The sequence below is a fragment of the Colletotrichum fioriniae genome (assembly GCF_027942845.1).
Source record: "Colletotrichum fioriniae strain IMI 355084 chromosome Unknown scaffold_2, whole genome shotgun sequence".
In the NCBI taxonomy this organism is placed as follows: domain Eukaryota; kingdom Fungi; phylum Ascomycota; class Sordariomycetes; order Glomerellales; family Glomerellaceae; genus Colletotrichum; species Colletotrichum fioriniae.
In genome coordinates, this window is record NW_027076838.1 from 1266216 (window position 1) to 1287128 (window position 20913).

The 20913-nt window shown below is 53.4% G+C and overlaps 7 protein-coding genes across 7 annotated transcripts; 4 read left to right on the forward strand and 3 right to left on the reverse strand.

The window, feature by feature from the left end:
• Positions 1-283: 283 nt before the first annotated feature.
• On the forward strand, positions 284-1115 carry SLD5 (GINS complex subunit; the record flags this gene model as incomplete). The annotated part of the gene is made up of 3 exons (XM_053187801.1): positions 284-408; positions 491-671; positions 756-1115. The coding sequence occupies 3 exons, from the start codon at positions 284-286 to the stop codon at positions 1113-1115; spliced, it is 666 nt and encodes a 221-aa protein (XP_053055305.1).
• Positions 1116-2493: 1378 nt separating this feature from the next.
• Positions 2494-3832, forward strand: N0V96_002164 (uncharacterized protein; the record flags this gene model as incomplete). The annotated part of the gene is given in 2 exon segments (XM_065756450.1): positions 2494-3478; positions 3495-3832. The coding sequence occupies 2 exon segments, from the start codon at positions 2494-2496 to the stop codon at positions 3830-3832; spliced, it is 1323 nt and encodes a 440-aa protein (XP_065614819.1).
• A 221-nt stretch (positions 3833-4053) lies between these two features.
• Positions 4054-4778, reverse strand: RET3 (Golgi-to-ER vesicle coat component; the record flags this gene model as incomplete). Its single annotated transcript, XM_053187799.1, has 3 exons — positions 4054-4294; positions 4362-4590; positions 4661-4778. The coding sequence occupies 3 exons, from the start codon at positions 4776-4778 to the stop codon at positions 4054-4056; spliced, it is 588 nt and encodes a 195-aa protein (XP_053055303.1).
• A 507-nt stretch (positions 4779-5285) lies between these two features.
• On the forward strand, positions 5286-8486 carry CDC54 (MCM DNA helicase complex subunit; the record flags this gene model as incomplete). Its single annotated transcript, XM_053187798.1, has 3 exons — positions 5286-5673; positions 5726-7854; positions 7905-8486. 3 exons carry the CDS (start codon positions 5286-5288, stop codon positions 8484-8486), a joined length of 3099 nt encoding a protein of 1032 aa, XP_053055302.1.
• Positions 8487-12259: 3773 nt separating this feature from the next.
• On the reverse strand, positions 12260-13842 carry N0V96_002167 (uncharacterized protein; the record flags this gene model as incomplete). The annotated part of the gene is made up of 2 exons (XM_053187796.2): positions 12260-13039; positions 13099-13842. 2 exons carry the CDS (start codon positions 13840-13842, stop codon positions 12260-12262), a joined length of 1524 nt encoding a protein of 507 aa, XP_053055300.2.
• Positions 13843-16738: 2896 nt separating this feature from the next.
• Positions 16739-17821, forward strand: URA6 (bifunctional uridylate/adenylate kinase; the record flags this gene model as incomplete). Its single annotated transcript, XM_065756451.1, has 3 exons — positions 16739-16973; positions 17174-17235; positions 17282-17821. 3 exons carry the CDS (start codon positions 16739-16741, stop codon positions 17819-17821), a joined length of 837 nt encoding a protein of 278 aa, XP_065614820.1.
• A 1122-nt stretch (positions 17822-18943) lies between these two features.
• On the reverse strand, positions 18944-20414 carry N0V96_002169 (uncharacterized protein; the record flags this gene model as incomplete). Its single annotated transcript, XM_065756452.1, has 3 exons — positions 18944-19787; positions 19845-19957; positions 20022-20414. 3 exons carry the CDS (start codon positions 20412-20414, stop codon positions 18944-18946), a joined length of 1350 nt encoding a protein of 449 aa, XP_065614821.1.
• Between the last annotated feature and the right edge of the window lie 499 nt (positions 20415-20913).

Here is a 20913-nt window from a genome sequence, read left to right on the forward strand (position 1 = left end):
CGGGATCAACTACCTAGATAGAAAGATACCTTGACCCCGGCTTCCTGTCACTGCATCTACGCGTACCCTCTTATCCGAGCACCCTGGGCCTAGCTTTGTGGCTCCACCTCCGGCAGGGACCCCACCATCGAAGTCAATTAGCACCCCGCGATTCTTTCTCCCCCAAGCATCCCGCGATCCAAATTCGACATCGAACTCGCGTCGCCAACACCGGGTCGCTGAACGTAGTCTCGCCATGTTATAGCACTCGATCCAGTTCATCCACTTATGAAAGCCAGAAACAATGGACATTGACGATATCCTACGCGAGGTCGACCCAGTCTCGTACTCAATTCCCTCCGAGACACGCGACTTACAGGCCCTGACGCGTGCTTGGGTGGCAGAGCGGACCGCACCAGAACTTCTAGAGTGCGTGCCTACCTCTTTCTTCTCGGAGTTTCTCAGATAGGCAAACCTTGATTTTGTGTCGTGCTGACATGCGGTGCGTCAGATGGCCTACCGGTAGTCTCTTCGAGCGCGTCAACGATCGCATCAAGCACCAGATCGAAAAGGTCGAAGACATGACGGGTGACATGGACCCCAAGACCAACTTCGCTCTCATTGTCATTCAGACCGAGCTTGAGCGCTTCAAGTTCCTCGTCAGGAGCTTCCTTCGTGCTCGTATTGCAAAGGTACCCAGTCCATGCAGCTCTCCAACCGAACTCGGCGCATGTTCAACACCGAGCGTGGCTAACTGTTCTTCTCTGCTACCATAGATCGATAAACATGCTCTCCACTACCTTTCGTCTCCGGCTCTCCGCGCCCGTCTTTCCGAAACAGAACTGGCATACGCGACTCGTCACCAGGCACTACTGCATAATCACTATCTTTCGTCCTTCCTCTCCTCCTTCCCGCCAAACCTACAGAACCTCAACGATACCGCTGGCAACATTAGCATGATCGACGGGCCGGATCTCGATACCGCAGTCTTTATTCGTATGCTACGAGACACAGAAGTGGAAGGAAAGGGAACGGACGCGGACGGCTCCGTGCTAGCAGAGACGGGTGACATCTTGATTTTGAGATGGTCTAGCGCAAAGCCCGTTGTTGATGACGGGAACGCTGAGCTTGTCTGATGCTCCATATCAGCTTCAGAAAAGAAACGGACAGCATCGGTACTGGCTAGTGACTCGTGCCCAACAGACAGAAGACGGCGAAGGGTTAGCATGAGGCCAACTTGCCTGCAATCAAGCACACCCCAAACTGGCCCTGATGCTAGCGACAGAAAGGCTCACTGGTCTAGGACAGACGCTGACATCACGCTGCCTCCCACGGCATATGCCTATCTTGCCGCGACGGCTATGCGAGCTACTCGTCTAGTTCGGACTTGGGCTGAGGCTGCTTCAGGAGAACGCAGGCTCGAGTCTTCTTGACTGCGCAAAAAGCCGTGTAGGAGGTCAAGGGCCGCATTTCTTCTTACATGCTTGCATCGCGACTGTGCAACTCATGGCGAGACTAACCCCAGTCAGCCAGACCACAGACGGGAGGTTTCATTCTGTGGTAGGCAGGGCCCTATATTGATGTGGCCATTTTCTAGGAAAGGAGAATGGGAAAGTCAAGGGTGCTGTCTGAACACACAAAGAATGTGATCAAAAGCTAGCAAGAATGCTTGAGATACCTCATGGCCATCTCTCAAAGTCGCTTTCGTAACTAGGTGATTGTTACAAGATCAACCTGCAGTTTTTGCAGCTATTACTATCCTATGTTACACAAACAGCATCTTGAATATAGAAGTGCGAAGTGAAGCATAGCAAATATTCTGGTTACTCTCCGGCGCATGCAGCCGCTCAATAGCAGTGAAAATAAGGCCATAGTCACAACTTTCAAGCTGAAGCTTCAAAGAGTGAGCTTCAAAGAGTGAGCTTCAAAGAGTACTTCACCTTAAACTTCATACACGGAATTTCTCCAGGTTGGCCGCGGCTACTCAGCACGTGGCGAGTGCCTAGAGCAGACTTAACCCCCACTACAATCACATCACAGGCCCCACTGAAAGCCGATCGGCGGAGGTGACCTTAGCAGCAGATGTCACTGCTACTGACGGGCAAGACCCGACCACCGGTTCCCTAAACTCGGAAATATCGCCGCTAAAGCGCAGCACCAACGGCCACACACACCTCACTCACTTAGCCTCATCCAGAGAATTTTTTTCCTGCATATGACTCAACTTTGACCATCCTGTCCCTCTCATCCACTTGATCTGCATGAAGACCTTTTGTTGATACCCAATTTATCTCATATGACGACGATCTAGATTCTTCTTTTGACATCGGAGAAAGCCACCTAGATAGACCCTCTTCTGTCAACTTAATTTTCTTCCTACCCTTGGATTTTATGCAAACCCAACCGACGTATCTTTTTACACCATCTCTTATACGCCGTATAAGTAGTCAAATTGCAACTTACAGCCACAACTACCGGCGATTGCTTTCATCACAACATAACACCAAAGTCACCATGGAAACCCGAGTAGTGAAAGTCGAGGCCCAAGGGCTGGGAAATTTCAGAAACGCGGAGGGATCTGAGAGGTTAAGTAACTGGGAAATCGCCAATTCGGCCTCTGGCGCATCAATAGCCGCCCTACGAGATGCCGCGGAATACCTGCGCAGCAAGGACACGCCCGTGGCATTTCCAACCGAAACCGTCTACGGCCTTGGGGCCGACGCCACGAGAAGCGGCGCCGTCAAAGGCATCTACTCAGCCAAGGGCCGGCCATCAGACAACCCTCTGATATCGCACGTCTGCGATCTGGATATGTTGCGGGGACTGTTGCGGTCCGAGAAGCAGACCAACGGCGACGCAGCAAAGGACCCGATCCCGGAAATTTACAAGCCGCTCATTGAAAAGTTCTGGCCTGGACCCCTAACGATCTTGCTGAGGAATCCGGACCCGAGCAAGCTCGCGCCCGAAGTCACAGCAGGGTTGGCCAGCTTCGGCGTACGGTTGCCGTCCTCGCCACTGGCGCTGACGCTCATCAAGCTCGCCGGCGTTCCCCTGGCCGCGCCCTCGGCCAACGCGTCCACGAAACCGTCCCCCACGACAGCGCAGCACGTCTTTCACGACCTGGAAGGGCGCATCGAGCTCATCTTGGACGGCGGGGCGTGCCAGGTCGGCGTGGAGAGCACCGTCGTCGACGGCCTGTGCGACCCGCCCGTCGTGCTGAGGCCCGGCGGCGTGGGCATGGAGGAGCTGCGGGCTTGCCCCGGCTGGGAGGGCGTCGTCAAGGCGTACAAAGACGAGAGCGAGATGGGCAAGGCGACGCCGCGGGCGCCGGGGATGAAGTATAAACACTATAGTCCCAAGGCAAAGGTCGTGTTGTACGAGTGGGCTTGCGAGGCGGGTGCGGAGGGTATCATTGCCGAGGACCTGCAAAAGGCACTGATCCAGCAGAATGGCGACGTGACTGCGACGAATGGCGCGGAGCCGGGCCCGCTCAAGATTGGTATCATTCGCACGAGACGGTGGAAGATTGCGGGTGGTCTGCACCATGGCGCATTGCAAGTCTCCCAAGGTTCATGTCGATGGGGCTACGGCTGCGAATGCGAGGGACGAAGCGGCGTACGAGGTTCAGGAGGGCGAGCTTCAGGACGCAGAGGATAAGCCCATGGCGACGATCCTCGACATAGATCTGGGCGACGACATCAAGGGGATCGCTCAGGGGCTTTTCTCGGCTCTTAGGGATCTGGATAGAAGAGGTGCCAGCGTCATCTTCGTGGACGGCATTGACGACAGGAATGACATTGCAGAGGCGGTAATGAACAGGCTCCGCAAGGCGGCCTCCGAGATCCGAGCATAGACGGGTTTCTTGGACAAAAAATAGAATCAAGCATAAATTTGAGGCATTCGTCATGACGTCCCCCTTTCAGAGGACTATACTTTTAATGATGCGTTCCCTTTAGAAGCCACCATAAAACTCCCATTTGCACACCATCCCTGGTTTATATCTCCATCTTCTCTCTCTCTCTCTCTCTCTCTCTCTCTCTCTCTCTCTCTCTTACTTACACCACAGCCAACCCCTTACAAGCCTTGCCGCAGCCAGTCCGCCAGTTTCGACTTACCCAGCTGGGCCAGGTTGTTGACACCTTGTTCACTGAGGTCGATGCGGCGAAGGTCGACGTCTTGCGCCGGCGCCTTGCTGACTCTTTGGACGATAATGGTGGGGTCGGTCTCGAGGATGATGCCGTCGTCAACGATCTCGTCAATAGCGAGAGAGACGAGGTCGTAGTTCTCGACGATTGTGCGCTTGTCGACAGATTGCCTAGCAGAGCGATTAGAACCACCAGCTACTTGTAGTACCATGAGACTGCAAAGGAAACATAGCTTACTTGAAGAGAAGGTGAAGAGAATCCCTCAGAGCCAGAATGACGTTGTAAAGAAGGACCTCGTTCTCGTCGACGCCTCCGACAACATACATCATGACGTCCGACTCCATCTTGTACAGAACGATCCGGTTGTCGTAGAGGATGATATCGCCGGTCTGCTTTGCCGTCTTCTCCAGGAGACCCTTCTCAAAGGCCTTTTGCGACTTGACATCGGGGTAGGGGTTTGTCTGGCCTATCGTGGATCGATCCCGTCAGTCATGGAGCTCCAGAGCTCTACGTTGGAGGGGGAAGCCAGCGCATACCGTCCTTTTGTGTGCCTTGGTGGGGTGCGCTGTAGTACTTGGAGAATAAACGGGATCCGTCCTCAATGCTGAGGATCAGGATCGCATTGACGGAGAAAAGGGACATTCCAGGAGCCATCTTGACGGTTGTTTGGGGTGTTGTTGCGCCGGATTGCGCTTGTTGGTGGGTTGCTGGGTAATGTCACTCTAGTCAACGGTGCCTGGTAGGGAGCTCTGGCGGGATGCAATTGACCACCTCAGCATCCCAGAATCGGTGCAAGTCGGTGGGTGGTTTCGCCGATGGCCGGATAGCAGGGATTATGCGGACCCACCCGACCTTGAGCCCCCATCAGATAGGTGGCCCCAGCGACATGGGCGGTAGATGGAGCGCACAGGCCAGTGCTTCCACAGCGCGTAAAGTGGAAAACGCGAAACTCCTTTTCGGACGCGTTCAGACCGGGTGAGCGCGTAAAGTGCTTTTTCGAGATTGCAATGCAGCCCACCTTTTAGTTGCTCCTGAACGACGCCTCTCCACACCTCCCCTCTCCCCAGCAACGCACATATTCTTTCAGTCGCATCCCGTATCCCACTTTCCCCCGTTCGACAAACAACCGCAAGGAAGACTACGAACGTCAACATTAACAAAATGTCTTCCCCTTCGAAAAGGTCGACGAGAAGCTCAACGGCTGGTGGAACTCCCCGCCGTTCTACGAGAAACAACCCGGACGCTGATCGCAGCACCCCCGCGCCGGCAGACGAAGAGGCGCAACAACGCCTTGCAGAGACCCCTCGCACAACCCGCCGGTCTCAGCTCGCATCCAGTCCTCTGTTCTATGAATCTTCCCCGGCGCAGTCTGCCAATGGTCGTCGCAATGCACCTGCCAATGGCGATGTGTCGTCCCCCTTGAGGAATATGAGCAATAGTCAGAGCACCGCGGCTGGGCCTGCTCCCAGCTCACCGCTACGTCAAGACATTGACACCCAATCGACCGGCGATGGAGACAGGACACCGCGTGCGAGCGGTATGATGAGAGGTAAGGACTTCACTGGTGTATATGCGTGCAATGCACTGACTTGTATCTCCAGAATCGTCACCAATCCGATACGAAGCCAGCTCGAGTCCGGGACCGATGCGGGCGCCACAGTCAGACTTGCGCAGTGAAAGCAGTGGTCTTTTTGTCTCCGATAGAGCATCTCGCTCCCGCAGAGGTGACATCAACTCAGAAGGGATCAGAACACCCCGCCGCCGCATCGTCTTGGATCCCCAAGGCAGAGTGACCACAGACGCTCCGGGCTCTGATGCACTTTCATTCAGCAACCCAGACCCCAACACGTCAGAGGCAGATCGTCTCGGTGGGCAAGGAGAGAGTGCCATTTGGGGTACCACGGTTTCCGTCGACGACACTTTCGCAGCCTTTAAGGATTTCCTCAGGCACTTCACACGGAAATACCAGCTGTACAGGGAGGGCTGGACGGAGGCAGAGGTTCAGAATGCCCCTGACGCCGAGTCCAAGCCATACTGGGAGGCTTTGGAAAACATGCTTCTTCTCGGTACCGCCAGGCTTCATCTCAACGTCGCCGATTTGAACACCTACCCCCCGACACGCAAGCTCTGGTACCACCTACAAGCCTACCCGCAGGAAATCGTCCCCATTATGGATCAGTCAGTGAGCGACATGATGGTTGAATTAGCAAGAGCGGAAGACCAAAGACAACGTGCCTCTCAGAGCAGCGCTGGCGATGCGGCTAGGCGTAGCAACACTGCGCCCAGCTCCGAGATTGCCTTCCCCAGCTCAGACCATGCTGGCTCTGATGCCCCGACACCGCGACCTACTATGGATCTCCCTTCTAAGGAAGACGAGGTTTCTGGCTTGCTGTACATGGTCCGACCTTTCGGATTGGACAAGACAACCAACCTTAGAGACCTGAACCCATCAGATATGGACAGACTCATCACCATCAAGGGTCTTGTCATCCGCACCACGCCAGTCATCCCAGACATGAAAGATGCGTTCTTCCGTTGCAGTGTTTGCAATCACTCGGTCAACGTTGGTCTCGACAGAGGCAAAATCCGCGAGCCCACCGAGTGCCCGCGTAATCGCTGCGCCTCCAAGAACTCCATGCAGATCATCCATAATCGCTGTGTGTTCGACGACAAGCAGGTGATCAAGCTTCAGGAGACCCCAGATGCAGTTCCTGCGGGTCAAACGCCCCACTCGGTCTCGGTCTGCGTGTACAACGAATTGGTGGACTTCTGCAAAGCCGGTGACCGAGTTGAGCTTACGGGCATTTTCCGCGTCAACCCTGTACGTGTGAACCCTCGCCAGAGAACCATCAAGAGCATCTACAAGACATATGTCGATGTGTTGCACGTTCAAAAGGTGGACAAGAAGAGGATGGGCGTCGATACTTCTACTCTCGGCCTCGAAGGTGAAGAAGAGGATTCTGGCAACGACCCTAACCTTGAAGAAACCAAGAAGATCAGCCCTGAGGAGGAAGAGAAGATCAAGGAGACCGCTGCCAGACCAGACATTTACGATCTTCTTTCTCGCTCACTCGCTCCATCTATCTACGAGATGGACGACGTCAAGAAGGGAATCTTGCTACAATTATTTGGTGGCACCAACAAGACTTTCACCAAGGGTGGCAGCCCCAGATACAGAGGCGATATCAACGTCCTGCTCTGTGGTGACCCTTCGACGTCCAAGTCCCAGATTCTCTCCTACGTGCACAAGATTGCTCCTCGTGGTGTATACACCAGTGGTAAGGGTTCCTCCGCTGTTGGTCTCACTGCGTACGTCACGAGAGACCCCGAGACTCGCCAGCTCGTTCTTGAGTCTGGTGCCCTAGTTCTGTCCGACGGCGGTGTCTGCTGTATCGACGAGTTCGATAAGATGTCAGAATCTACCCGTTCTGTTCTCCACGAAGTGATGGAGCAGCAGACGGTATCCGTTGCCAAGGCCGGTATCATCACCACCTTGAACGCCCGGACAAGTATCTTGGCTTCTGCCAACCCAATTGGCAGTCGTTACAACCCTGACCTACCCGTGCCTCAAAACATTGACTTGCCCCCCACTCTGCTGTCTCGTTTCGATCTGGTCTACCTTATTCTTGACCGCGCGGATGAGAAGAGCGATGCTCGTCTTGCTCGCCATCTTCTTTCCCTGTACCTGGAGGATAATCCAGAGTCTGCCCAGCAGAAGGACGATATTCTCGTAAGTACCTGATGACTCGCTTGAATTCTACAGTTGCTAACCGGATGCAGCCTGTTGAGTTCCTCACTACCTACATTTCCTACGCTCGCTCGCAAATACAGCCCACCATCGCCCAGGATGCCGCTCAGGAGCTGGTCAACCAGTACCTCGAGATGCGCAAGCTTGGTCAGGATGTCCGCGCTGCGGAGAAGCGCATCACTGCCACCACTCGTCAACTTGAGTCCATGATCCGTCTGTCTGAAGCTCACGCCAAGATGCGTCTGTCTACAACGGTTGTTCGTGAGGACGTCATGGAAGCCGCCCGCCTCATCCGCTCTGCCTTGAAGACTGCAGCCACCGACTCCCAGGGCCGCATCGACATGAGTCTCCTGACAGAGGGCACGAGCGCTGCCGATCGCCGCAAGAAGGAGGAGATCAAGAACGCAGTGCTCCACCTGCTTGACGAGCTGACCAGCAACGGACAGACCGTCAAGTGGGCCGAGGTTGCGCGGAGGCTCAGCGAGTCGGCTAGCATGCCTGTCGAGCAGAGCGACTTCAACGAGACGATGCGGACCTTGGAGATGGAGGGTCTTATCATGGTTAGCGGCGAAGGCGCAAGGAGAACTGTCAGGAGAGTGACTGCGATGGTGTAAGAGAGCATTTTTGGGAGGAATAGAAAAATGGTGTGACGCCCTTGTAGATGAGATTATGTGGAATGTGTGGGCTTCTGACACGTTGGGCCCGGTGAGGAAGGGAAAGTTTGGCGTTGGTCTTTTCTTGTTCTCTTCCGTTTGACAAGCTGCAAGACTACTTGCAGAGGAATATATATGTAATGAAGCCAGAGCACGTTGTAGCAGATGTTACAAATTTGAGCGAGTGTTGAGATGCAAACTACGAATGATCTACAATGCCTCCAGGCCAGTGACTGCATTGACGAAGCTGATGATTACACAGAGGCATTAGGACCCCTCAAGTCTAGACACGCGATCTCCCCAGGATACTTCTCATGGGAATTTGATGTGTTTGGATGGCTTCCATATGGGTTGCGTTACTCTCTTTGCTTTCATTGCTTCTGATTGTAGGGTGGTTCGGGCGGTTTGACCAATATATGTACAGAATAAGGGAATGATTTGGTCAACTCGACATCATCGGGGGCTTTTTTGCAAAACCATGACATGATCGCAGGTTTCAAGCAAACAAGCCAATCTGGAAATATCTCCACATTAGAATCCTTGTAAGTGTGAGTATAAAAGGCAACCGAGCCGTTGACACGCATATGCATGTTGGTTGCTGTCGCGGACATATGGTTCCATCCTTTCCGCCGTGGAAGAGGGGTTCGCTATTCCAATATCCTGGCACAAAAAGGGCTGATTATCCTCGGTTTATTCTTCCACTTTTTTGGTTATTCTGTATTCACTAGAATCAGCCCTCGATTCTGGTGTGCAAGGTTCCATCGAAACATAGTCAAAGATACCAGGCATTAACTTAAGGTTGAGCTACACGACCAAGTCCTTGGGGAATCGCAGAATTCAAACATGTCTGAAGTCATTCACGAGGTTTCAATTGTGCCAGGAGATGAGGTATTTACGCCATGTTACAAAATTTCGATGGCTACCAACACTCTGCGAGTCTGAGACTTACCTTTCTCTTATTATGTTAGGAATCTGAGCACGACGGTTCGGATCTCGAGGTAGGCCAGCTTTTCTATTGCAGAATCACCTTCAGCTATGTGCGGTGATATGAAGAGAGACGGTCTCTAAGAACCTGACAGAGCATCGCATCTTCGAGCACAAGCATCACCGCCTCTATCCTCGACTACCGGATAGAGAATGGCAGAACTTACCATCGATACAAAGACGGCAGTGAGATAATTCTCTCCAATCAGAGATCTACACCTAGTCGGCCTTTGAAAAGCTAATGTCGAAGCAGAATACATCTTTCCAAACGACGCAAGAGAGAGCGACAGACTAGGTGCGTATTCGTTTTTCCCACACACTCTCTCGCGTCTCGTGTCAAAAGAAGAACAACGTTTGACTAGACTATTCATCCCCTTTGGAGAGAGCAGACCAACAACACGAGATCTTCATCTACACTCTCGATGGCAAACTCGGCCTCGCCCCTCCGTGCAAACCGGACTCCAAAGTCAGTCGCGTCCTTGACGTCGGGACCGGAACCGGGGTCTGGGCCGTCGATTTCGGAGACTTGCACCCTGAAGCTGAGGTATCTTTGCGATGCTTCTCCCTTGTCGCCCCTGAGCTTGTTTGGTGTGACGATCCGCGTTTCTAACATACTATTCTTATGTATCCAGATTCTGGGCATCGATCTTTCTGCTCCTCAGCAGGAATTGTAAGTCATATTTGCGTATCGAGTTAAGAACTCATCCAGTTTCATCGGAGCTGATCTTTATGCTTTGAGTGTACCTCCAAACGTGAGGTTCGAGATAGACGATATTGAAGAGGAGTGGACGTACTCGGAGCCATTCAACTACATTCACAGCCGCTTTATGAACGCAAGCATCGAAAATTGGGAAGAATACCTCAAAAAATGCTACGAGTCAGTATTCCTTAAATGATACCCGCTCACTTGATCGACTGGGCGAATAACTGACCTTGGCCTCAGCAACATTGCACCAGGCGGATACCTCGAGCTTCTCGAGAACCAAGTCGACCCCGTATCCGATGACGGTACCCTTCCCAAGGAATCTTCGATACACAAGTACATCAACCTCATCCGGTCTGGGTCCAAGAAGATGGGCCGCTTGTTCGTCGACGTGTCTACCCTTGAAAGCCTTCTTGTTAAGGCTGGGTTTGTCGACGTCGAGCTTCGGATATTCAAGTGGCCTATGAATGGCTGGCCCAAAGATGAGAAGTATGAGCAATTCAATGACACTTTCCTCCGTTTGTCCCTCAAGCCCCCGTTCCATTGGGTGACGAAACATGTTTCGTCATTTCCAAGGTCGGAAGATATATTTGGACTGACACTACATGTACCTTTGGATAGATACAAGAAACTCGGTCTTTGGTGCCACGAGAACTTCTTCGGCGCCCTCGAAGCCGTGTGTATGGCCCTGCTCACCCGAGTTCACGGCTGGACCCGCGACGAAGTTGACATATTCCTCATCGATGTCCGCAGGGATTTGAAGAATAGGAGCTACCACGCCTATTTTCCCATGTTAGTATCGAGTCCTCTCTTTCCGTCTCTAGTACGAGTTTTTCCAAGTCTATGTTGTGCTGATGGTTTGATGCCAGCTACTCGGTCGTTGGTCGTAAGCCCGAGAAGGGAGAGGCCGCAGCCTCTGATTAGGTCTAGGCTGTGGTTCTCGCCGAATAGATGGCCACTGTGAATGCCTTGCAAGGCTTACTGATGAAGTCAAGCTGAGGGTATGGGGATGTAGAGGGAAGAGAAATCTGAATCCAGAAAAAAAAGGGGTGTGGGCTATGAAAAGACCTATTCAAATCATGGCCAGGTTCCGCGCCAATAGAAACACGCACAGAATTGTAATGAAGCCAAAGCATATCGTAACAGACTCTTCAACTTTCGAGCGAGTGCTGAGGTGCAGACTCTTGTGGTTCCGCAAGGCCTATGTGCAGTTTTATTGTTACCCTATAAAAATATGAAACGTTTCGTTTATCTTCATGATGTCTAGAACAACGATGTTCTCTGAATGAATCATCACCTGGTCAAAGGCAAACAAATCTTTTCTCGCCACTTTCCAATCCTATTGTGTGCTCTGCCGAACACGGCGACACCAGTACCAGCGACACCGGCATCTTTGACTTGATCTGAAACTACCAGAGAAAGGTTTTTTCTGGGCTTTGCTGTGCTGGAAGCATACAACAACTTAGGAGCATTGGAGTTGAGCGTGGAATGAGCGGCTCTATGGCTCCCAGGCTTTGCAAAAACTCCGACAACATCAACGTGCTTCACAGTAGCTTCCAAAAAGCCAAGTATCCAGTAGGCTGAGCCTTCTACAGATTTGCTTTGTGTGTATTGGGCTTATTCTCGGCGAAGATTCCTGGAAATTGGGCCTTCTAGGCATTTATAATACGCATAACCGGCCAATAACAGTGGAAGGCTGTGCAAAAAATGGCGAGTGAAGAAAGCAGGTCCAGTTGACATCAACCTAGACTTATCTGACAGTGAGGGGTTCATTTCAAACACTACCGGGACTCTTCTAACTGTAATATTCACTCTGAATATTTTATATCGCTGAAAGAGAGGTGTAGATCTCACGATGCGTCTAGACGGCCTCAGTCTTCCTTTCCAACGTTGATGAGAGTTTGGCTAGCCGGCAGTGTGTCAGGTCTACTAGAGAAAGGCCGATCTTATGGACCACAAATATAGGGTAGAACAACATCCAAATGCGCTTTATTGGTAGAGAGCTCTGTTCCGCCGCAAAGCCAGCCCAGCGTCACAAGGCAGATCACTAGGAAGAAACACCAAAACCAGCAGCAGCCTCCACGGTCGTAGGCCCCTCCGCCAACTTCGCCTTAACCTCCCTCGCAACAGCCAACGCATCATCCAGCGTGTCAAGCAGGTCCTGAACATCCTCCAACCCAGCAGAAATACGCACCGTCTCTTCCAAGATGCCATACGACCGATGGAACGCCGCCTCGTCAGGGTCCTTGCCGAACGCGAGCGTGTTATATGCCAGGCAGAGCGTGCGGTGCGCGCCGAGGTGGGGGCCTGGGTAAAACGCCAACCGGTCATAAAAGGCGCGCGCGGCGTCCACGGAGTCGAAATCGACGCTCAGAAGACATCCCGCTCCCGGTTCAGGGAGCTCCGGGGTCGGTTTGCGGAGGAAGGACTTGTAGGTTTCGTAGTCTGGGAGGACGGAGGGGTAGAGGACTTTGACGACTCCCGACCCGGGGTTCTTGGTGGCTTCGGCGTGGAGGTGGGCGGCCATGGCGGCGGCGTTGCGGTTCAGAATCGCGGTGCGCGGAAGGTAGTCTTCCGAGTTGGAGAGGAGGACCTCGGCGTCGCCGATGAACAGCTCATTGTGGTGGGTTTTGGACCAGAGGGGGTGAAGGGCGGAGTAGTGTGGTGAGAGCGGGTTGAGAACGATGCTGCCGCCCATGACGTTTGCGTAGCCCGAGAAGGACTTTGTGAGCGAGGAGATCAGGATGTCGGACTGGGGAAGGATGTCGATGTTGCCGAAGGAACCGACTGTATCGTCGAGCACGAGGACGAAGTTGTGCTTTTGGGACTATATGTAGGTGTTAACTAGGTACATCAACCCCTGATATCTGATGATTTGTCACTTACAAGCTTTCTGATGCGGTTGATGTCAATGCTGGCTAGTAGAGGGTTGTTGGGGAACTCGGCGATAACATAGCTCACGTCCCTTCCAGAAGCCGCTTCTGCGTCGAGCCAAGACTCAAACTCATCGACACCCTTTTTGTCGACAGGACCGAAGTGCTTGTAGCCGCGTGGTGAGGAGTCTTGGAGATAGTGAACGGTGCTGTGGAAGGCAATGCCGAGGATCACAACGCTGCCGGGCCGGTACTCAAGCAGGGTCCTATGGGCGGCAAAGATGGCGGCCATACCTGTGGGGTACAGGAAGACATCCCCGGTCTCGGCCCTCACCTGCTCCGGGTCGATCGCGGCCCTGTGAAGGAGCCCAGTAATGCGCTCCTTCAGCCTGCCGTGCGCCTCGCCCTCAGGGAGATACTCTGTCGGCGGCGGCGAGTCTCCCGCGCCGTCGAATTCGACCTCTTTGAGGGAATCGATGTCCTCCAGGAGCTTCTCGGCTAGACGGATCGAGACGCCTATACCCGGATTTTGCCAGGCGCCGATGACGCCAGGGGTCTTGGGCATCGGGTAGGTGACGAGATAGAGACGCACATCGCCGACATCCACGCACCTATAGCCTAGGTCCTCATCTGTCAGGACGTGCTGCTTCCGGTGGGGGTGAAGAGCATGGGCGCGGACGGTGGCGAAAGAGGCTGGTGAGGTGAAGAAGAGTGCTCCGTGGCCTTCGGGGGTTTTCATCTTTGCGCAGATAGCCATGAGTGCCTTGTTTGCTTTTGTCAGTTATATTTTTGAACATGGTGGGTTCTTTGTATTTGTGGCCTAGAGTTGTGATGTTGATTCAGGGGGTCTTCAAGATGGACAAGACTGACCTTGGAGACGGGCCCGAAGGGTCCAAATCTTGGGTATATGTGTACGACACGAGCCATGGTGGCTCGATCTCCCTCCCGAAACTTGATTGCATTTTCCCACCCGGGTGCGTAGGTGGTGATTCCATACTGCGTCTCAGGGGGCACGCAATGCCCGAATTCAGCGTCTGGCTTGAGCACAGGCATTGTTGGAGCTTATTTGACGGTGATTTATTTGACAAGTATTTCGTAAAGATTTGAGCTGGGTGTAAATGATAAGTCTTGAATCCTGTTGTTCTGATATCTCCGCGGACTCAAGACCATTGAAAACCATACGAGGATCCCGGCGTCTTTATCAAGAAGACCCCGCGTCTAGCGTGGCCCCTAGGAGGAGCTGGAGAGCTTCGTGAGGGGCAGCTCAGACAAAGTGGAACTCGTTTCTCGCCAAATCTTGTCTCACTCTTTTGCGGTGCAGCCACTCGGAGTTATCAGCCTCTGAGCTTCTCGGGCGATCCGCATGTAAGCCCTATGCCGATTTCGAGCTGAACATGATGCTGACAAGAGCCGTCCTTCATAGTTCTCCAATTGCGATTTGAGGTTCTCCACAACTCTCCCTTGTGCTTATTTCCTCTAGGGTTTCTGGCAGGATAAGCAGTTCTAATAACACGGTGATGGGACTTGCCTTAATAGGCAAGCTTGGTCAATCCTCATTTGATAGGGTTGAGTGATGTGGCATACAGGGTGCCTTGAATTTACGTGAGATGCAGTGAGCCAACCATATTGAATGTGTATTCAGCCACGAGCTTTGGGTATACTTCTGCTCAATGATGCCGTTGGCGAAAACAATATATCAATTTTGGCATATCGAACAGAATCATTCATCCTATGATGGGTTGGAATTTCACTCACTCGGTGTTATATCGAGAGCTCTTTCGTTCTGCAACTTCTTACCACGGACATGACCAGAGCCCGGAAGTCACTAAGCTCGCCGGTTGACGTTCACCCTCTTATCGATTATCGATTTCACCATGACCCGAGTAAGCAGACTACACAAAGATGCGTTTTTGAGTCACTGTGTTGTAATACGTAGTGTTGAGGGCTTCCTTGATACCTAAAGAAGAGCCAGTTATCATAAAGCAATATTCAATACATACAAATACGAATCATTGAAGCATCGGTATGTCACATTACTTGGATAAGTGTCATATTCTTTTACCTACCTCTTATGGTGTACTCATGTACAGAGGCGAGTAAACATGAGGTCAATATTCATAGATGAACATGGCCTGACACCGTCTTTTTTTGTATCGAGCAGGTAAGCTCACCTTCTCTATCTCTGTTCATTGCGCACCTTGATGGACTTGATGGACTCTCATCTGATCTCTGCCCGTTCATTATATGCACCAAAGATGAAGGAGCTGTTAACAAGCACCATCCGTTGTAGTTAATGGCCGAGCGGTATGATTCTGGCAAAGAACATATGTTGGCTCACGGTCCTACTTAATGCCGTGGATAGCTTGTTTCTTTTCTTTTCCGTGCAAAGGTCGCGCCGAACCGCTTCCGCTTCCGCGTTAGATATCGACTTACTCGAGCTCACCATCCATGACCGGCATTATAGAATAGGCCGCATTGTTGCATTTTTGAAGCCCTGCGAACTCAAGCTAGCATGACCCGCATGAGACAGCCAAGCACTCATACTCGTTGTCAATTGTGCCGATGGAGGCCTCGCAGGTACGACGCGGTACAAAGGCTCGTCGTCGAGTTTTCGCGCACAACCTAAGTCGCGCAGATGAAGTTTGCCGCTCGCAACTTTTATCCGCCCGACTCCGCGCTTGCGTCGGCAAAGCTGTGATCGGATCCTGCGGGCGAGGCCTCCGTCACAAGATGACCTGGTAGCTGGGATGACCACCAACCCAGATTCATGGCAAACTTATGCGGCATGACTACGTTCCTATCTCGAACATGTGATCAGGGTACCCTAGCCTGACAGTTCCTTGTGATTAGTGACTGTGATATGTTCAAGCAGGAATTGTTTACGTAGCATGAGCGAAACAAAGTCCCATGAATGAGCTAAAGCATGAAATGCAGCCAAGTGAGACAGGCTTTGGGAAGATATTTTGGTCATCCATAGGAGGCGTCGAGGATATTAACGAGCGAGAAGACATCCGAATCTAAGTAAGTAAGCTCAGAGACTCAGTCTACAGAGAGGAGCTCTCATCTTAGCTGTGTAGGAACCAGAGGTCAGTGATTGGTCCCAGCAATGCAAGAAGCGCTCGGGAAGAACAGATGTCCCTTGGCTACCGAAGATACGGAGGAATAAGACGACTTCAACCAACAGACGAAAGCTTATCCCAATGGTATTTCCACGTGATAGCGCCAGAAACCCAGCACTGTTGCCAAGTGGACATACGTCAGGGTGGTCAGGGGTCGTGAGGTCGGGCGGTCTGGAAGTCCAGATTTCAGAATACCAATCCCAATCCCCAATTCCCCCCAAATTTGCCCCACTCTCAGGAGGTGACGGGACCGTCCAAAATTGTGCCACGCCAACACTTCCCTACCTACCTTAGCTGACCCTAGCAGACAGAGTGCGTGAACGCAGGACAGGTTTCGAAACCACCATCCACCAACCACCACCACACGTTGTCACTCTTTTTTCCCTCTCTCTCCTTGTCCTCGGTGTAGCCGCAGCCCGTCTCGTCACTTTGCATTGACAAGCCTACCTTATTCATTCCCACCCCTCCTCCCGAACTAGCCGCTTGCCGCCCACCAAACACGCGCCTACCTCGCCGTCTTATAGCCCCGTCATCATGCACTCCTTTGCGCCCCGTCTGCTCTCCCGAGCTTCTTCTTCCCCAATCCGCTCTTCTAATATCCTCACTTCCACTTCTCGCTCTTCCCTTCGTCTCCAACAGCGACTCCCGGCGCGTCGCTTCTACTCCTCTGAACCCCCTAAGAAATCCTCCGGCGTCAAGTTCTGGCCCTTCCTCGTTGTTGTTGGTGCCGGTAGCTTTGCTTACAAGCTCCTCGTTGATCAAAGAGCAGGTAAGCTATCTTTGTCCAACCCTCATACCCTCCAAAACAGTCTTCTTGGCCCTGGACAACATCTAGTCACTTCTGTCCACAAGACGAGCACACAATCTGTGTTCCAATCCTTTCAGTAGCTTAATCAAGCTGTGCAACCACAAGACAGAGACTCAACTGACAAAAACACCCACAGAGATGGCCTCCTCCCCGCCCCCGAGGCAAAGCAAGCCCTCCTCCCCAACAAAGTCGACCCCTGACCTTCTCCCCCGCCGACGTGACAGTCCTCTTCGTCCTCGGCGGCCCCGGCGCCGGCAAAGGGAACCCAGTGCGCCCGCCTCGTCTCCGACTACGGCTTCACCCACCTCTCGGCCGGCGACCTCCTCCGCGCCGAACAAGACCGGCCCGGCTCCCAGTTCGGCCAGCTCATCAAGGACTACATCAAGGACGGCCTCATCGTGCCCATGGAAGTCACCGTCCAGCTGCTCGAGAACGCCATGACGGAGACGATCAAGAACAACAAGACGGGCGGCAAGGAGGCCCGCTTCCTCATTGACGGCTTCCCCCGCAAGATGGACCAGGCCGTCAAGTTCGAGGAGGCCGTCTGCCCCGCCAAGCTGGTGCTCTTCTACGACTGCCCCGAGGACGTCATGGAGAGCCGCCTGCTCGAGCGCGGCAAGACGAGCGGTCGCGCTGACGATAACGCCGAGAGCATCCGCAAGCGCTTCCGCACCTTTGTCGAGACGAGCATGCCCGTCGTGGATTACTTTGAAAAGGAGGGCCGCGTCGTCAAGCTCGATGCTACGCCTTCGCCGCAGGACGTCTACAGCAAGACGCGCTCCGAGCTCTCCAAGCGCTTGGGCATCTGAGTTTGGGAGGTGAGAAGGGGGGGACCTGATTTGTTTACTCTGCGACATAGTTGCGGGGGCCTAGGCTGGATCAATGGGGGAACTGCGCGCACTTCTGTTGGCTAGACAGTTGGGCCTGCGTTCTCCTAGCTTCGCTCATGCCCTGCCGTGGTGGGAGGCCCCCGTCTTTCTCCGTGCCGTAGAGCTGAAAGTGAATATCAGACTCAGGAAAGGAGGGTGGACAAAGGCAAAATGATTGCTGGAGAAGGGAGTGTGGTAGAGAAGGGCCAGTTCGTATTTGGCATAGACTCCTAGAAGCGGGCCTCTCGCCATGTGTGTGCTTTGTGTAAGAAAGGTCTGGAGTCGAAAAGAAGATTCCTTTTCTCTTTTGTTGTTTGTCTATTGTATATCTAGACATGTACTATTGAGTTTCCTCAATCCAAACCCTCAAAAAAAAATACAAAAGGACAGAAGTATCAGATATGAATTGCTGGCTCAACCTCTCTACCATTTTGTCTTGTGATAGTCCTACTGACTTGCTCATATGGTATGCCTGGGGACTACGCCTGTATGATTCGTCCTGGATACATACAGAGCTTTGCATGTAGCTGGCTGTCAGTCTTTTATATTCCACCCCACAATCACATAGCAAGGTCAATTTAAGCAGAGAGGGACAGAAAAAAAGAACGTCTGTATCGTAATCTCTTCGTTACGCCGGATTCATTCGGGGACTCCCTAAACAAGTTAAAATAAAAAAAAAGGCCATTTGCTTTTTCTTTCTTCCCGCAATGCAGCAAGCCCACCATATTTCCCACGCGAAGACCTCAAAGCTCTAAAGGTATAGAAGTTCCTCGCGTGGCCCATGAAAGTCCCCTGTCCCCCCCCCCTTTGTTTTTTCCTCCCCGCCGTAATTACATAAAAAACACGAACGGAGTCTTTCTCTCTTCCTAGAGTCCCTCATGCCCTTTGTGTCCTCTTTTGTCGCAAAAACACGGTTCTTGCTTCCTAATCCTACTTTGATGACCCGCAAGTCGTGCGTGAAGGGAAGGGGGGATCCTTCAAGGCCATAGGGGGGCGAAAAGACCAAACTAAGAAAAAGGCAAGTTTCCTCATCATCAACAGACCAGAATTCATGCCTCCCGCTTAGTCGTCGTCCTCCGTCCGCTCCTTGGGCTCGCGCGGCTCTCTGGGCTCCCTAGGCTCACGGGGTTCCCTGGGCTCTCTGGGCTCACGCTGCTGGTTGTTATCGCGACGTCCCTGGCCCCTCTGCTGGCGGCCGCCCTCGCGACCGCCCTCGCCGCCGCCCTGCTGCTTGCGCTCCGCCTCCTGCGCCTCGCGCTCCTTCTGCGCCTTGGCGTTGGCCTGTTCCTTGCGGATGACGTCGTACAGGTTCGTAAAGGTGCCCTTCCACGAGTCGAGGCGGGTGGCGAGCTCCTGCCATTGCCGCGTGCCAAAGACGCGGTAGGTGACCTTGTGGACGAGGAAGACCTGGTCCTGCTGGGAGAGCTTGCCCTCGACGAGGCCGGCGCGGATCACGTCAATGGCCCACATCTCGACCTCCTCGGCGGGGACCTGGAGGGCCTTTGCGACGGCGGCGTACTCGATGCGGCGCGAGGTCGTCTGGGCGGCGAGGGAGGCGAAGGTCAGGAGGCGGATCTTGCGGTGGAGCTTGTCGTGGTTGAGGCCCTCCTTCTCGACGAAGCCAGAGTGCTCGTCGTTGAAGTCGTTGTAGTCCTCGAGGTCCTGCTCGGCGAAGACATCGAGAAGCTGGGAGTAGATGGGGTGGGTTTCGGAGAGGTTCTGGATCGAGGGTATGCTGCGGATGTCCGTGAAGAGGTAGTGTGTGTTGGACAGGAGGGCGTCGCGGACCGCGCGGAGAGATAGTCTCTGGGCATCCTCGGAGCCGATCTCCTTTGTCGTCGGCGTCAAAGGTGCGCAGGGCCTTGAGAATGTACTCGTAGCTCTCCCTATCGATGTGGGGCACATGCTGTCAGCACATCTGTTGCTCTCGTCCAAAAAGTCTCGGGGTATCCGAAAAACTCACTCTTCCTTGCCAGCCTCCTTGGCAACCTCGGCAATCTCCTCGTACATCTGTCTCTGGAACTCCTCGCCGGTGGCCCATTCCTCGAACCAGCTGGGGAGGTGCTTCAGGTAGGGCTGAACGGCATCGTACATGGCGTGCGACTTGAGGAAGCGCAGGATGGCCATGAAGACGTTGAACCGGATCGGATTCTCGGGCGCGATGAGGTTGAAGACGGTGCTTTAGGGCGTTGAGGCTCAGGCCGACGCCGTTGACGGGGCTGGAGGCGATGGGCTTGCTGAAGGCGCTGCACAGGGCGGGCAGGTGCTTCTTGGGCTCCTCGGACTGCAGGACGAGGTGGACCATCAGGTTTGAGGCGGCCGTGAACTCCTTCTCGGGCACTGAAGACAGCGCCGCCGACTTGGCCACCAGCTTGCTCAGGACCTCCTCCTTCTTGGCCTCGTTCTCGACCAGGGGCTTAATCTCGTCGGCGATGTGGAGGTACTCGGCCATCTCGCGGGCCAGCTCCTGGAAGGAACCATCGACGAACAGCAGCTGCGGCTGCGCCTGTTGTTGCTTCGCTCCCGCCGCCATGATAGTTTCCGATATGGTGTTCGGGATTTTTGGGAGGGTCGACGACGAAGAGAGGGGTGGGTGGGTTTCGAGGTCGGTGGTTTATGCGGTTGATCGGGGGTTGGAGAAAAACCCAAAAAGAGGAGGTTCTGAACCCGGGAAAAACCAGACGGCCGAAAGTGTGAGAAAGACAGGTAGAGGGGGCGTGTCGTTTGAGAAAACGGAGACAGGGGGTCGGTCTGTCGTGCGGTGAGTCCAAGTGCTTCGATTTGCGAAGGCCGACTCGTTCTGCGTCGTCGTTGATGGAGGGGTGGTGGTAAGCAATTTTTTCTGCCACTTTCGCAGTTGTGCGAAAAACCGCAAATGGGGCCCTAGGCGAAGGCGGTGAATAAAGCGGGGTGCCAGCGTTCAACGTCGAGCGTTGCACCAAATACGCATCTACATCAAATCGTTCACCATGGCATGCTGTAATTCGCATGAAAATCGAGACACTGATATTCTCAAGTAGGAAATTCTGAAA